This window comes from Denticeps clupeoides, chromosome 14, assembly GCF_900700375.1.
Source record: "Denticeps clupeoides chromosome 14, fDenClu1.1, whole genome shotgun sequence".
Lineage (NCBI taxonomy): Eukaryota > Metazoa > Chordata > Actinopteri > Clupeiformes > Denticipitidae > Denticeps > Denticeps clupeoides.
Window position 1 is genome coordinate 15,452,690 of NC_041720.1, and position 17,079 is coordinate 15,469,768.

Consider the following 17,079-nt stretch of genomic DNA (forward strand, 5'->3'; position numbering starts at 1 on the left):
ATTATATATTTATTTATTTATAGCACCACAGTATAAATGCCACATTGCATTGCGGTTATGATCAATATGCCAAATAAGTTCGCATGCGCCAACGACTAATTATATAATCTCACCCGGAAGTGTGGTAGTATAGGAATTTCCGGTGACGTCAGCGAGTCTGGACTCCATTAGAGGCTGCAGCTGTTTGGAGAGAAACAACAACAAAAACGGGGAGACGGGAGAGGCCGCCGCAGAGACGGGACGGTCCCAGGCGGGTTACGAGGTCTGAGCCCCGGGAGCCCACGCTCACTTTCCCACCCCCGGGCTTCACTGGCTTCTAACCACGGCCGCACTCGGCGAGGAAACTCTGGCCTCCGCTTCCTCCTCCTCCGACTCGGACACCGGCGGAGCGTCGCCGCCCCCGCGGAAGAAACACCGAGCCTCGGCGGCGGAGGGAGCAGGAGAGCCCGGGGCTTCAGCTGAGACGACAGGCCTTTCCACGCTTGTTTTAGGACTCGCAGCCTGTCCGCTTCTTCAGGCCACCTCCGCCGTCTACTTCAACCGAAACGCCGCCGGCAATCTCAGCACAAATATGCAGTCGAACGGGGCAGGACAGGGACAAGAGCCGGGCCTCTCCTGCCTGGGCAGCGCGCAGAACGGCGAGTCTTCCTCGGCCGCCGGGGCGCACTCGAACGGGCTCGCGTCCGGCACAAACAACGGCAGCAGCCCGGGTCCCAACAGCGGGGCCGCGTCCGGGCCGGCCGCGGGGACCCCGACGGCCTCCGGCTCGGGCTCCGAGGCGGCCTCCATCAAGAAGAAGAAGCGCCTCTCGCAGTCCGAGGAGGACGTCATACGGCTGATCGGCCAGCACCTCCACGGGCTGGGGCTGAAGTAAGTGGACAGCTCCCCGCGGCTCGTCGCCCGGCGGCGGGTGACACGACCGTGGGGGGATGGGGCGCGTCTCATCGGCCGCTTAATTTAAAGGGGGGGTCCATCTTGCACAATACCGATGGCCGAACCGCCCGTCCGCGGCCGCGTCCTTTCATTGTGCGTCTTTTGATCGATTCGTCGTTGAATGTCAGCGGTGCATTTTGTCGGTTTTGCCGTCAGTGTTCAGGCGGTTGATCGCAGTTATGTGTGGTGGTGGTGGTGGTGTTTTTTAATTTTTTTTTAATTACTATTTATTACATATATATTTTTCGTCCGCTCGGGTTGAGATCGCATTACATCACCCCATTAATCCATCTAAAGATGGCTCGGAAAAACGCGCGTTTGTCCTCGACGTTTCAGCCGCTGTCACACGGCTGCGACTTTTCGGGATTGCGCAGATAAGGGGGGGGGGGGGGTCGCTCTGCCTCTCGTCTTGTCCCCCCCCCCCCGCTCTTTTGTGCCATGTCGCTCAGCTCCGGTGAATAAGCTGTTTTGCGGGCCGTGCGCGGATTCATGGCGGCGCAGGAATTTGCCCCGAACCCGCCGTTTCAGGCTCGTCTGATTTCACGCGTTGGCGCAAAGTTGGAATGAAGTTCGGGGGACCGCGTCGCCCCGCTGTCCCGGTGGGGAGACACGGAGTTGACCGAGTGCAGCCTAGTTCGCTTCCATGTTTGTGCAATGGAGGCGGTGATGGTGGAACGGTGTGTGTGTGTGTGTGTGTGTGTGTGTGTGTGTGTGTGTGTGTGTGTGTGTGTGTGTTTGTGCACCGAACGCCCCAGTGTTGAAATGGCAGTAGTGCAGGTGGGTAGTCGGAGTATTACCACGAAAACGTCCTGCGCCACTCTCTCCTACCTGGCGGTGATGTCATTGTCACTCCCCCCCCATACACACACACACTTGCACCATCATACACATCCAGAGAATGTATGCCACCACCCACGGGTGTACAGTAGCCCACGGTGCATCTGTGCAATGGTGTATTGTAAATAGGTTACCCGTCGTCATGGTTACCTTCGAACCCGGTCATCATATGCATGTAGACGTTTGTAAGACCATGTCCTCGGTGGTGGACGTTAATGGAGGGTGTAAGCAGCAACACGCATCGCAATCTGTTCGCGGTAATGATTTAACAATATAAATATACATACAGTTAAATATTAAATAGACTTGGGCTGAATAAAGGGACATGGAGAGCATGTGCGATTTTCGTGCGTCTACAAACTCCGGGGTATTTGGTTGTCGCTGTTGGTGTACAGGACCCTGTACGGTATGCAATGAAGAGGTTGTGAATGTCTTGGTTTGTGCAAAACCCCCTTTTGTATTTTTTTTTACAGGGACACCGACGCAGTGAAGTAAAAGGCAAATTCGTGTCTGAGCCTGTTTAATTTAAAAATGTGTATTGAATTTGACTAATCTTTTAAAACCACTCTCCCACTTTCTATGTACATAATTTTCTGCTTATTATGATTTTTAGATAGACCAATGACATTAGGGACTTTTCTCCAAAAAATGCTAATGGGAAATTAGTGTCCTTTTATAAACCACACTACACATTAAATTTAACCCTCTGCTTTTGCAGATGCCTCTGTGGTGTTCCTCAAGTACAATGCACTGGAATAATATTTTACCTTTTTGTTATCTTTACCTTAGCTCAATTTCAACATTCAAATTTTCACATACAGTTTTACAAGGTATGATATGCGCCTGCTACAGACCTCAATATTGCAAGTATACAATGATTACCAATATGCAAATATTGCAAACATAACCAAATATTACACTTTTATGTCTTTAACATAAAATATGTGTAACAGGTAGGGTGAAGGTGTGAAAATGAGTGAAGTCAAAGTGAAAATATTTGTGAAAAAGTAAAAACTTTGTGTAAGGATTCTGGGGGGATTGCGTCCAGAAGAGATTGAAAGTGAAAGTGCATTTAGAGTTCAATGTAGTGTTGTGGTTGTTGAGAGCTCGTATAGTTGCGGCTCCCAGACTGCTGTGCATCTGTGTCCCAGCTACAGAGCTCCTGTACACATACATATGAGCATCTGATATGTACCTGTCATGATTTCTCTCTCTCTCTCGGTCTCTGATCACCAGTCAAACAGTGGAATTGCTGATGCAGGAGTCCGGCTGCAGATTAGAACACCCCTCCGCTACGAAGTTCCGGAGCCACGTCATGGAGGGAGAATGGGACAAGGTGTGTCTCATTGCACGACCCACTGTGGAAACTGACTTATCTGTAATGGACACGCCCAATGGAGACACAAACAGCGCACATGTTGCGCTGAAGTTCACTTACCGTAATGAACTAATCATCCAACACAACACGAATGTTCACTGAAAAAATCATTTCACTATTCAGTGTGGACTGATGGCTGGATGTATACGGTCACTGTTTGTGTGTGTATTTAGTAAATAATTGAATGCTTGTATTATGTTCAATTGTTGCTTAGTACATGTTTCAATGTAAAATACCAAAAACGATGTTCAGCAACACTTGATAAAGGTTGTAGGTTCTGTTTTTAAATTGAAATTCATCTGATGAAATTGCTGAACTAACTAATCTTTTTCTTCTTCCCATGTCCTTTGTTGTAACCCAGGCTGAAAATGACCTGAATGAGCTGAAACCATTGATGCATTCTCCCAACGCAATTGTGGTAAGCCCAAACGGACCTGAAAGAGACATCCAATGACAGGCAGGAGGGCTTCTGGAATGTATCTGTTAATTCTGCAAGGTTCTAGAACATGTACCACCATTTAGGAAGAAAACCTCTTCGGATGTATGATGTGGGAATGTTTGTTGTGACCGTGGGAGATTACGGGAGGCCCGCTTTTTCTAATTACCCGCTTCTTCTTGCCAGGGACACCATCAGGATGGTGCCAGTGAGATTTTATTCCAGAAATGTGTCTTATGGTGTCAAAGTTTCAGCAATGGTCTGTGACAAAAGCAGTTGTAAGAGAATGGATTGTATGGGCATGCAGAGTTGCTGAAGGACTATTATTTTTTTTACAGCAGTATCGTTTTGAACGTCCACTCCCGTCAGCATGTCAAATGCTGAATACCGCTGAGCTTGTTCAGGCCAGAATCTTAATTAATCCCTCTAGGCTCATTTTAGGATGGTGAGCTCTATAATGGCGGGCCCTCCGGGGACGTTCACTTGAGTCTGTCTGAGCGATGCACAAACTGGCCAATCAAATTGTAGTTTGGTTTGCTAGTGACCAAGAGAATAGCATAGAGAGATGATGTGTACTCTTGTGCAACATTTTCAGATACAAATTGTTATTTCAGTTCAGTTCTTTACCTTCTGTCACTGCAGTGAAATTAGACATTTTGTTTACTAGTGATTACAGGCAGCCCTCTTGGAAGAGACCGATACAAATATCACTCTTGAGCTTTTAGAATAATAAGAAAATAAAAATGGACTAACACAAAACATATACACATGTATGGTGTTGATGTGGCAGGGATGCCGAGGTAAGAAGTGAAGTGATTGTCAGGGTGATGCACTGAAGCACAGCACACGGTGCACACAACAAAATGTGTCCTCTGATTTTAAACATCACCCTTGGTGAAACACAGTGTGAAAGGTGAGCCGGGTGTACGGATGGTGCTTTGCTCAGTGGCACCTTGGCGGTTCGGGATTCTGTTGTCACGTGGGCTGACAAGTACACTGTTCTGTCGTGGGAGGAGAAATGGGCGGGTCAGACCAGGCGTCACGTGTGGTCTGTTTTAACTCGTATTAAAAAAAACCCTGTGTAATGTTGATGTACGCAGACTGCGTTAGACACGTTAGAAATGGTGTTTAAAGAGGCACTTTTTTCATAAAAACGTGTGTGTTTAGCGTAGGACCACGCATTAAAATGCAGGGGGATTATGGCCATCTGCCCTGGTATCTTTCCTCTGCCTCCGCTTGTTTGTTTTTTTTCGCTCCACCCTATCTATGAGGCACCGAACTCTGCTAGCATCAGTGTGTTCGCTGCGCTCCGTGGTCAACTGAAGTTGTGTTATTGTAATAATCAAATGTCTCCGCGTTGCGTGACTTAACAAATTGATTCAGAAATTTGTTGCTGACTCTTTTAATAATATCTTTTTTTTTTTTTTTTTTTATTGATTTAATCGATTCGTTTTTGCAGCCCTAATGTGAAGTAATGTCAAAATCTATGGTCTGCATCATGGTTCATCGATATCGAGGCACTGATAATCATAATCAAATTAAATCGTGAGACCATTTCACACCTCTAACCGATAATCACAGTTTTATATGTTAATAAACTATTTATTATCTCTGATGTCTTTGTTTTCAGTCTGGCAATATCAGGGGGGAAAAAATAAAAACATCACATTGTTTGATATGGGACAGTATGTCGTGATTTTTTTTTTTTTTTTTTTTTTAACCTTAGCCCTAGTGTGTGATGAAAACATGATCAATGATAACAGTTTTGTCACCTAGATTTGAAAAATTCTCTGATTATCCTAATTGTGTATAGTTTTAAAACAAACATTTCATACTTAGCTGTATCACAAGTCAATAATTAATTGTGTGCCAAAAAGACTATTATGTGTCTAGAGCAAATAGAGCAAGTAGGTTAATGCATATTAGGTTGAAATTGACAAGGCCTGTTCTATCAATTCATAATGTACCTAGTTATATGGATAATAATTGTCGTAACTCTGTAATAACGCAGGTCCGACGTGAAACTGCAAAATGTTAACATTTAATCAATAGGTTTTTTAAATACATTTGTTAAAACTGTTGTCACAGAGCAGTTCCAAAGTCTTCCATTTCTTTCTCTTATTAATCTTCTCACTTGACTTTTTAGCAAGATGAAAATCAATAAAGCCAAGCATCAAAACTATAATTGTAGAGTGGTGTATTGCCTGTGGATATCCATATGCAGGGGAGTGGCCGGATGATATGGTTGATTTTGACTGAGTTCTTTCCATTGCTTAGTTTGGAGGCTGGTCTGTAGAACCAGACCATATCACAGCAATAACTGTGTCACAATCGGCTTTAATATTTAAGAAGTAATAAACAATCCATAGGAACAAATAATTTCAGTTTCCTGTGGTTCATAAAACACAGCTTTTACTTGTATGTTTTTTTTTTGTTTTTTGCTAGAGAAAATGCAATAAAGATGTTAGAGGCACGCAGGCATATTAGACATGCTCTGGCTGAAGCTTTTTGTGGATTAGAGCTTATAGAAGTTCTTTTACAGTAATGGAAAACCACTGTACCGAAAGCCACCCCCAGGCCTGGGGCGGCCGCTGCGAGGCCGAGATAAGGCCAGCGCGTTCCCATCCAAAGAAGTATCAGCTGTCACCGAAGCAACAGAATCGCTGCAAACACTCTTGCTTTGTTATGGTCAGCTGATCAAGCTGGGAGAGGAAGGAAGTGAGGAATGAGGCTTTTGTTCGTGGCGGGTGAGGAGGAGTTTTGTCAAAATTGCTTTTGCCGACCAGACAGTCTGAATTTGGCCAGTTTTATTGCTTCAGAGTTTTCACTGTATTTAGTAATAATTATTGATAGCTTTTTTAAGTGACGTGCTTCTATTAGTAAATGTAGCATTTCATTGAAACTCTAGAATGATTATTGCTGATAATGGGTCTATGTACATTTATGCAGATAGTCCATCATTTCACAGCTATTTCTAGCTCATTTGTATGATTTTATTAATTTATTTATTTACAGAATTATTATTTTAATCGACAAACAAATTTTCTCTCAAGTATACTTTTGGTTGTGTGGTGGCAGGGTATACTACTATTTGTATATGGAACATCCCTGATGTGCCCCTCCCCCACCCCCAACCCCTCTTCGTGTGCTTTAATAATTTGCTCATTTCTCTTCAGTTCTTCTGAGCTTAAGGCTCTGAATATTGAGGTTGCATGCTTTCAGTAGTGCCCACCTCCTGCAAGAATGTTGGCACTGCAGTACACAAAAGTTGGTTGTTTGAAGGTTAATGATTACTTGATAGATTAAGGTTTGTTTGAGGCGAAAACATTCTGGCATGGTTTGCTGGTTTGGAAAATCCCTTAACTTTTTTTTTTTTTTTTTTTATTATTTAAATGGCACAGTTCTCGTAATTTCACTTAAAATTAGACCTACCCCCTTTTTTGGGGGGGAATTGGGGATTTATAAATGTTACATTTATTTAGGGCACTTTGATTTGAAGTGTGGTTGAGATGTCTTTACCTTGGTTTTCATTGGATTCATAGAATTTTTTTTTCTTGTGAGGATAAAACATGATTTTGGATTATGTTAAAGATTGGTTTAACCAGATTTGTTTAATTAGAGGGTGTGATTTACTTTGTGCCTCACAAATATTTGCAGAGGCGTTTGCGGTGCCCTTTTCAATAAAACTCTGTATTGTGTGTTCGTAGAAGTTTCACTGCTGTTTAGGGAGTGGTTCATCGCACTATAAAGGACAATAACTATTGCATTAAAGTGGCCAGTAAAATTGTTAAATGTGTGAAAGTTATCCTTGCCTGTCGTTTATTCTCTTTCTGTTTTCAATGTCTAATTTTTATTGTATGTGTGTAAGTGGATCTTTTCTCTTCCAGAGAATGAAGTTCCTGCTTCTGCAGCAGAAGTATCTGGAGTACTTGGAGGATGGGAAAGTTCTGGAAGCCCTGCAGGTGCTGAGAGGAGAGCTGACCCCACTCAAGTACAACACTGAGCGGATTCATGTGCTGAGCGGGTACGCAGGGGCTAAGCTAGTGGTGAAGGTGGGGTTATTGCCTTTAGGGACATGTGTACTTGAAAATGTATGCACTCGTCATCCTGCAGACCCTTTTGGACAAGAGTCTGCTAAATAGCTGAGCATACTATGTCTGGTCCATTTAAGGATTTGTGGTCCACACTGAACTTGAAGTCTTATTGTAAAAAATGAGCTTGCCTATATAACACTGGTGTATTACTGCCATGTGATCAGACGTGCCTGGTTGCCATGTGAAAGTGAGGGGATTGTCGTTGTGATGCACTGCAGCACAGCACACGGTGCACAAAAAAAATGCACGGAATGTGTCCTCTGCTTTTAATCCATCACCTTAGTGAGCAGTGGGCAGCCATGACAGTGTGTGGGCATGGCACCTTGGCAGTTCGGGATTTCAACAGACAACCTTCCGATGGTTTAACCTTACCCACTTGGCCACCACTGCCCCATGTTGTCAAGACTTTAACCATCCATCCTGCTCACCCAGTTTCAGGTTGCGTGGCACAGGAGCCAGTCCCGACTATCTGTGAGCAGGAGACAGGAACTGGACAAGGCCGCCACTGCATACACTATGGCCGCACATTCTGTATGCTGGAGTTTATCTTGCATTACATACAGTTGCTCATCAGAAATAGTTTTCTTCTGTCATTTTTGCCATTCGGAGCATTAAGAAATGCTTTAATATTCTAATGTGAAAAGAATGACAATAGAATGATATACATCTTTCAGGTATTTCAAGTAGGGATGGACCCGATCCGATATCAAGATCGTTCCTGATCATGGCATCATATACGTATCATGTATCTGACAGACAGGGCCGATGCATCGTTCAGTCCAGAATATGAGACAAACTTAATGCCAAAGTGTGCGCATCTGAAGAAGCGCGCAAGAAGCAGCTCACGCTGCGTTGAGTTTAGTTAAACATTGACCCCTGCGTACTGTGCTGAACAAAGAAAAATTCTTCAAAAAAAGAAGAATCGGCGAATAGAGATTTAAGTCTTGTCTCCTTAGCAACAAAAACAATATTATCCAGTCCAGTTTTATTTATAAAGCACATTTCTAACCTAGAGCAATGTGAAGTGCTGTACACTCATAAAACATGAGACATAATAACAAATAAAAAAAAAAATTTAAAAAGCAGTCATAAAAGAAGTACATATTTAAAATCCTATAAAACCAAACTTGATTGATCAATAATCAGTAAAAGCCAGTAGGTGAGTTTTTATAAAAAAAGGAAGGATCCTGCCTGATATTTAATGGCAAGTCATTCCAGTGCTTAGGAGCCACAACTGAAAAAGCGCAATACTTTAACTTTATTTCTGGGATGACCGAAGTGAGCTGGCCTGTGGACCTTAGTGGTCACAAGGGTTTGTATAGCTGAAGCAGCTCAGAGAGGATTTGGTGGAACAAGACTATTTAAAGGTCCTCAATCACGAAATTTTTTTAAAAGTGCTTTAACAATTCTGCATAGCTGAGACTTCGGGGAAAAAAAAAAAAAAAAAAAAACTTTGTGTTTTTCCAGAAAAAAAAAAAAAAAAAAACACAAACACTACTTTGTCAGCACCAAACATTGTGGTTGGTAAATGGTGTTGATTACGTCATTTCCACAAATGTCCCCTCACTTCTATAGGCCGCTCTCTCCTCATTAGCATTTAAAGCTACAGACACCAAAACGGTCCGTCCGCAGGAAATCTAATTGTGGGACTGGATAAAAGTGCCTGTAATTCTGCATCAAGGCTGAATTTCAGAAAAAGACTTTAGATACAGTATGAGAGGACACTAAGACCGATGTAAAAGCCAAAAAAAAAAAAAGTAATCTCAGGGGACCTTTAAACATTTATAAGTTAAAATAATATTAAAGCGAAAAACGTGTCAGAATGGGAATCGCTCTCTACAATAATGCATCAGGATCAGATTGGGGGGGGTTTTGGCCCATCCCTAGCGAGACAGTGATTTGTGATTTTGTCAGATTAATGCATGTGATTGGTTGTACTCAGGTATTTGATGTGCAGTCATGCTGAGGACCTGAGAGCCAAGGCAGAGTGGGAAGGCAAAGGCGTTACCTCCCGTTGCAGATTATTGGACAAGCTTCAGAGTGGGTGTTGCACACACGTCTCATGCACATACACCTATTGTTATATACATGCACTGTACGTATGTGAAGGTTCATTCAAGCAACTTTGCTTCAGAGGTTGAGATTTTGAAGTAGAATTTGGTTGTGACCATTGTCATTATCCATGTAATAACAATGCATCATATTAAAAAGCTAGAAATCTAAATTTACATTTATGTTTAAAGAATGTGTTGCTTTTCGTGTGCAGGCATGCACAGTAGCTGAATTGGCAACTCTTTGGAAGAAGCGCTGATGTATAGTGAGTGTTTGTTTTTAAATACACGTGTGTGTGTATATAATGGTATATGTCTGTCTACAGCGTATCTGCCGCCTTCAGTAATGTTGCCCCCACGGAGGCTCCAGACTCTCCTGCGGCAGGCAGTAGAGCTACAGAGGGACCGCTGCCTATATCACAACACCAAACTGGACAGCAGTTTGGACTCGGTCTCTCTCCTGCTGGATCATGTGTGCAGCAGGTAACTTTCATCTCCTCAGTTATAAAAATTGTAAGCCTCTGTAGCCAATGAATTTATTTCTAAATTAACAATAGAATAACACAATATAACTAGAAGCCAAAATTCCAGGGGAAATTTTGATGGGTCTGTCCGGGCATTGGTCACAGCTGCGGGCATGGAATTTGTAAAATGGGAATTCTTTAATGTGGTACTGCCTTCGGACTGACCACTCCGTTGTTTCTTTACGTTTGACGGTCTTCGCGTGGCGGTCTTTAACGTAAGACGTGTTCTTTTTTGCCATTCTCAGCACAATAATAAATGGTCTGTCTTTCTGACAGACCCAATTATTAAAACTGTTATGAAATGCTCTAAATCATGTTATACAATTTTCTTATTTTTTTGTTGCTCTTCAGGAAACAGTTCCCCTGCTATACTCAGCAGATTCTGACAGAGCACTGTAATGAGGTCTGGTTTTGCAAGTTCTCCAACGACGGCACCAAACTGGCCACCGGGTCAAAAGACACCACTGTTATCATATGGCAGGTGGATTCGGTACGTACAGCAGAACTATAGTACTGCACAAGCTCTGACTTAGAGATGAACTGGAGGTCAGAACAGCACAGTCACTGAGCACATATTAACTTGTAGCCTTCTTATTGTCTGACTTATGTATATAAACCACAACATAGTGAATAAAAAGATTGTATATCATAGATGGGGGTCCTAGTGAACCAGAATTGATCACTTCATTGATTGTAACATGGAAGCACATTGTAAGTCGCTCTGGATAAGGGCGTATGCCAAATGCCTTAAATGTAAATATAAAGTTGAATATTCAACTTTAATTGAATTTATTTTCCTTGGTCATGCTCAAATATGTTATCCTGAAGTTGTTGAAGTCCTGTTCCTGTCAAATGACCTGCATATTAAATTATGTTCATATTATACGTACATGTATAGTTCTTTAATTGCATAACTCATCAACGGAAACCATCACAAAGGCAGTCATTTTAACAGTATGTATAACATCAGGAGACCCACCAACTGAAGCTGCTTAAGACTTTGGAAGGCCATGCATATGGAGTCTCCTACCTGGCCTGGAGTCCAGACGACACTTACCTGATAGCCTGTGGACCTGACGACTGCTCCGAGCTCTGGCTCTGGAACGTACAGGTATGCCGTCCAGCTACACATCTTCTTATTTTCAGTTCTATAAACTGCATCAGTATGTAGCAGTAACAATACCTGAAGTTTTCACTCCAATCCACTTGCTTAGATTGGTCTACTGTAGGGCTAAAACTATCAAATATTTTTGTATGCAATTACAAAGTAAGATTTTTTTTTTTTCCCTCGAGTACTCTGACATCATACTTTTGTATTTTTAAACAACTATATCAATAGTTTGTTATGCAACATGAAGACTTATTAAAATGAGCAAGCAGTTTGCTGTTTTTCCCTCACAAAAAATGTATTTAAAGCCTTTGGCTTATGGGCTTCAGAACTAAGCCCATTTAATCAACCTTTCTGTGAAATATTTACGATGTACATGAAAAAACTATGAAATACATCTTCTCAAACATAGGTTTACCTATGTCCTTTTTTTATTGTAATAAAAAAGAACAGGATTGTACCATCTTCTATAGCCCATTTGAGTACAAAGGTACAAAATAGTAAAAAGAAAATAATGTAATAAAAAATTAGATCCAAATTTCCATCAGATTTTGAAATTTTATCAGCCTTTGAATTCCAAAAACTGTTTCAATACCAAAAGAGCATAATATTATTATTCAGCTTGCTCAAATTCAACGTTATTGGTTTTTGAAGTCATCATAACCTCCTCAAGACATTAAATAAAAGCCCATCTACTTTGGACTTTGGTGACCAATTAAACAAAGCCTCAAGGCGAATATTTTACCTTAAATATTTTTTGCATTCAAATCATAACTAGTTTCAGGCCTAGAAAGGTTTATATTATCTTATCTTATCTTATCTTAGAACATACGTTATACAAAGTCACGTTTCATCTGTCTCCATCTGGTGTTCAGACAGGGGAACTGCGGACAAAGATGAGCCAGTCTCATGAAGACAGTCTGACCAGTGTGGCTTGGAATCCAGATGGCAAACGCTTTGTCACAGGAGGCCAGAGAGGGCAGTTCTATCAGTGTGTAAGTGTCGATTTGTGCATGCATCGAAGTTTGGTGATTTTGATTAGGTCCTTGCCTGATTGGAAAATGATTGGTTTGTTAACAGGATCTGGAAGGAAACCTGCTGGACTCATGGGAAGGGGTGCGAGTGCAGTGCCTTTGGTGTTTGAGTGACGGTCGGACTGTTTTGGCATCAGACACACACCAGCGTATTCGAGGTTACAATTTTGAGGACCTAACGGACAGAAACATGTGAGTTACGTGTCGGGCTTCAGTTTGTAAACTCTAAACGGATTGAACTGTTAACTAACCACTTTGCCTTTCATTGTTTTCCCATTTCAGAGTTCAAGAGGACCACCCTATCATGTCTTTCACTGTTTCCAAGAACGGAAGATTAGCTTTGTTAAATGTAGCAACTCAGGTCTGTACACTAGTCTATGTTTCTTCGTGTATGGTAAATAAAATGTGTAGGGGAGCCCGGGTACCACTGTAATCACGGAATGTTACTAATGAATAGCAAGGGCCATTCTAAAGCATGCTGTATTTAAATACACTAAATCAGATCTTTCTTTCTCAAGCTAACAAAATGCACATGGACTAAATAAAGTCTCCCTTATGTGAAGGGAGTTCACCTGTGGGATCTACAGGACCGTGTATTGGTGAGAAAGTACCAGGGTGTTACACAGGGCTTTTACACCATCCACTCCTGTTTTGGGGGCCACAATGAAGACTTCATCGCCAGTGGCAGTGAAGGTAGATATTACCTTGAATTGGGGGTTAAACAATCCTTGGGTAGCAAACAGAGTAAATTAAAACAAAGTAAGCCCAATGTAAGAGATGTCGCCCCATGGAGCTGCATATGGTCATGCTATGTGAACGATGATATATCATATATGTTATGTTATGATCAGTATCTTGCAATATTCATGACGTATGAGACTGATTGGTCCCAGAATGGACCCTTGTGGTATGCCAGTATACAAACAGACATGAAATGTTTTTGTCTTCTACTTGCTTCCTTTCTTCAGACCATAAAGTATATATCTGGCATAAGCGCAGTGAGTTGCCCATTGCAGAACTGACTGGGCACACACGCACAGTAAACTGCGTCAGCTGGAGCCCCACGATGCCCAGCCTGATGGCTAGTGCTTCCGATGATGGAACCGTACGCATCTGGGGTCCTGCCCCCTTCATGGACACACAAGAGCTGGATGGCATCAATGGTAACCAGGGAGACCCACTGGGTTAATCCCCTCAAGCAGTTCCTTTGTACTTACTGACTTGCAGTTGTTCCTGTGACTTCTAGTAATAGGCAGGGATTCCTACTGAAGGATTTTTCATACTGCGTAACGTTGTCTGTGATGTTTGTGTCTTTCCTCAGAAAATTGCAGTAGTATGGACAGTTGATGGTGACTTTATGGAATGGAAGACAGCGCATTTAAAAAAAAAAAAAAAGAAACAATCATAACAATATCTGAAAAGAGAATTCTACGCCATCAACAACTGCATAGGAAGCAAAGGAAAGCAGAATTGAGTGTGATTGGTTACATTTGTGAACATGGCCGTGGAATGACTTGGATAAAATGCTGGAACCAGGAAGTTCATCGTTTTAAGAAAAAAAAAAGAAGAAAACATCACCAACGACTAAGAAAGATGACCTTCGTTGACTGGTTCCCGTCACCCTGGATGCGGATTTGATCCAGTCAAAAAAATTCCAGGTCTGCTGGTCCTTCACTGAACACCCCAAACCCAATTCCGTGAGGCCTGAGAGAGCCAAAAGAAGGAACACAACCTGCCAATCTTAAAGAAGAGAAACGTAAAAAGAGTCCCCCGAGGTCCCATCCTACACCGTGACTCCCATTCCAGGAAGCATCGTTGCCTGCCCCCTACCTTCTCCCTCTGTGGCCGCTTTCCTTCTAGCTCACCTCTTCTCTCCTCCATTTTTAAACTTTGTGCGGTGGGGCAAGGCATTGCACCATAGATGCTTTTCTCAGAACTGTGTGTGTGTTTGTTTTTTTTCCTCTTCCCCCAGCAAGTCACAGTAGGAAGGCGAAAGGGTTCATACTTTTAGTCCTTGCTTTTTCTGCCCCACTTTCTTCCTTTTTCATTGCTCTTCTCTTTGCACTTGAGTTCATCAAAAATGTTATGCTATTTGATTTTTTAAATAAAATATTAGAATGTTCTTCATATTATATTTAACAGTTTGAGTTGTAGGGCTTGGGTAGTGGCTATGGCGTGTTTTAAAGAAAAAAAATTATTATTTTTGCTCTTTGTCCATGTTTTTTTTTTTTTTTTTTGTTTGTTTAGTCCCTTCCCCGACCCTCCCTCTTTTGTCTTTCTGCCAATGAAGGGCCTGTTTAGGGTTCACAGGTGGCCTGGAGGTCAGAGGTCAAACTTGGCATCTCCCTCTGCTTTGAAGGTCAGCGCAGCATTCCTCAAGGTTAACCCGAGTTTATCGTGGCCACGTTTTACCTCCTGCTCTCTCGTCGTTGTGAAGGGGAGAGGAAGCTCTGGTCACTGAGGTGTTGGGCGATTCCTCTGGGGTGCAGTTCTGCACAACTTTTCATTTGCTTGTGTGTGTGAGTGAAAGAGAGCGAGAAATTGATTTAGGGTGTGTGTGTGTGTGTGTGTGTGTGTGTGTGTGTCGCCTGTATTCATACCAGCGAAAGGTTGTATGTTCTTTCTTTTGTCGTGTTGTATTTTTGGTTTTTAATATAACCTGAGTTCATACAAATTCCCTTAGACATTAATAAAAGAAGAAAAAGATGGAGACATCCATTATTTTGGAATTTGTTTTAAATTAACACAAAGGGAAGTCTTTAAAAATTTTATGTCATTGTTATTTTTACATTTCTACCCCCTCCCTCCCCTTTATCACCCAGTCTTACAAGAGGTGCACAGAGGAATGACCGGGATGGAATAAAAGGAATAAACACCTCAGAGGTGTCATTTGAAAGTCTCCATCCAGCACCTTTTGGAAGATTTACGGGAAACTGTATGGCAGATGAACATGTCCCACTGACCATATCAATGCACAAGAACTCTGCCTTTGGATGCTGTTCTGATCTCTGTGTGGTGTCACATTCTACATTTGTATCCTATGCAGATTTCTCCAAGAGAAATCCTGTGAGAACCATACCTAGCAAAAAGTGCCACACGTAGCTACGTAGCCTAGGGGCTGGCTGTACCATCCCGTTGGCCCTGCCCCCAAGTCTACCTTCCATGCATTGATAATAGGAAAACAGTCAGGTGCTAGTTCATGAACGTGGTTTTGCTGAGCAGCTTAACTCGCCCAAGCCAATGGGATTTAAGGCTCAGTATCTGATTGATTTCATTCTGGCAGTTTATTTGGCAAAAGTGTTATTGTTGCACAAAATCACTTGGCGAGTGAAAAACCGCCCCACACCCCTTCCCTATTGACGGTGGAGCTGAGGACTACCTGTGTTGACTGACTTGTTAAATGATGCTATTCCAACACATTTCAGTGTGTTCACCAGGGCCTTTTGACTAAAATGCAGCCCTTGTATTTTCTTGACTTGAAGATAAAGGATCTCATGAATCCAGAATAATATTTTCCACATACGCTTTAAGATTGTGAGGGATGTCTGTCACATTGCTTTACCTTTATCATTGGGAGGGGGGCACCCTATCTTAAAAGTTGGGATCGATTGCAGGATAGGCCACAGAGAAATCTCTCCCCTTTTTTTTTTTTTTTTTTTTTTTAGGGGGGTATGTGATGACTGCATTACAAACTGGTGGTCAAGGTTTAAGAGACTTTTTCTGTTTTTATTGGATTTTTTTTTTGTTTTTTATTTCTGGTTCATGTTATTCTCTCCCCCCCCCCCCCCCCCATTTTGTTTGACCTCTTTCCCTGTATTATCATATTAAAATATAACCAGCTAATTTGTGTCCTTTTTCATTTTATTGATATGTTTTCCCTTTTTTTTTTACCACATGTATGTTATATACCAAGACTTTTTTTTAAAACACATCTTTTATTAATGTGAAGACTTGGCTGTTTGACCAAACCTTGGGGAAAAAAGGTTGACATTTGAAATAAAAACCAGGCCTGTTAAAAAAAAAAAAAAAAAAAGTCCACATGTGCCATAAAGAGACAAAAACAAAGCACTTCTTCCAACTCTGGGAGGCATAACCAGTACATCTTGCACTGTAACCTTACTAATTTAGTTGCTAGTTCTGGGTTTGTTATTTACTGGCTGTTTCCTTCAGTTCTGTCACCTCTCCAAAAGTCAGACTAGACCTCAAGTCTGTGCTGCGGTGTGAAATAAATGGAGTTTAAAAGAAAACCCAAAGCTTTTGATGTGATTAAATGCACCATAGTTGTATGCAAATTTTCAAATGTGCCACCTCATTTGACATATTTTAGGTGATTTTATTTTCATTCTATATATTTCGGACAGGCTGATTACTGGATTGCGGGGGGATGTTCTGGTATTTTCAAATGTGGTTTGGTGGGAGGGGGGAACGTCAAGGCTTTGAAGGAGACAGAAGCTGTACCAACCTGTGACACAAGAGATTCCATTTGAATTCAATGTATTATTTCAAAAGTGATTGTACTGTTTTGTATTGTTGTGTAGGAGAAGTGTTATGTATGCATATTTTCAATAAAGCATTCAGGGTTTTGGAAAAAAAAAAAAGAAAAAAGAAGAACTATAGAGCGTAAAATGGCTTCTGGATGGGTGAGGCATACCAATGTCAAATTAAAATAAAACAAGTACAGGTA

The 17,079-nt window shown here is 41.9% G+C and overlaps 1 protein-coding gene across 2 annotated transcripts; it reads left to right on the forward strand.

The window, feature by feature from the left end:
• The first annotated feature begins 125 nt into the window (after nt 1-125).
• Nucleotides 126-16,642, forward strand: LOC114802878 (WD repeat-containing protein 26). 2 transcript variants are annotated; one of them, XM_029002011.1, is made up of 14 exons: nt 126-870; nt 3,007-3,106; nt 3,510-3,566; nt 7,472-7,608; nt 9,621-9,718; nt 10,056-10,212; nt 10,605-10,743; nt 11,224-11,364; nt 12,237-12,356; nt 12,442-12,587; nt 12,678-12,756; nt 12,959-13,088; nt 13,364-13,558; nt 13,717-16,642. In XM_029002011.1, exons 1-14 carry the CDS (start codon nt 572-574, stop codon nt 13,740-13,742), a joined length of 1,824 nt encoding a protein of 607 aa, XP_028857844.1. In that variant the 5' UTR covers nt 126-571; the 3' UTR covers nt 13,743-16,642. The 2 variants fall into 2 exon arrangements, with proteins under 2 accessions (XP_028857844.1, XP_028857845.1); XM_029002012.1 differs by lacking the exons at nt 12,959-13,088; nt 13,364-13,558; nt 13,717-16,642 and adding an exon at nt 12,914-12,955.
• The last annotated feature ends 437 nt before the right edge of the window (nt 16,643-17,079 follow it).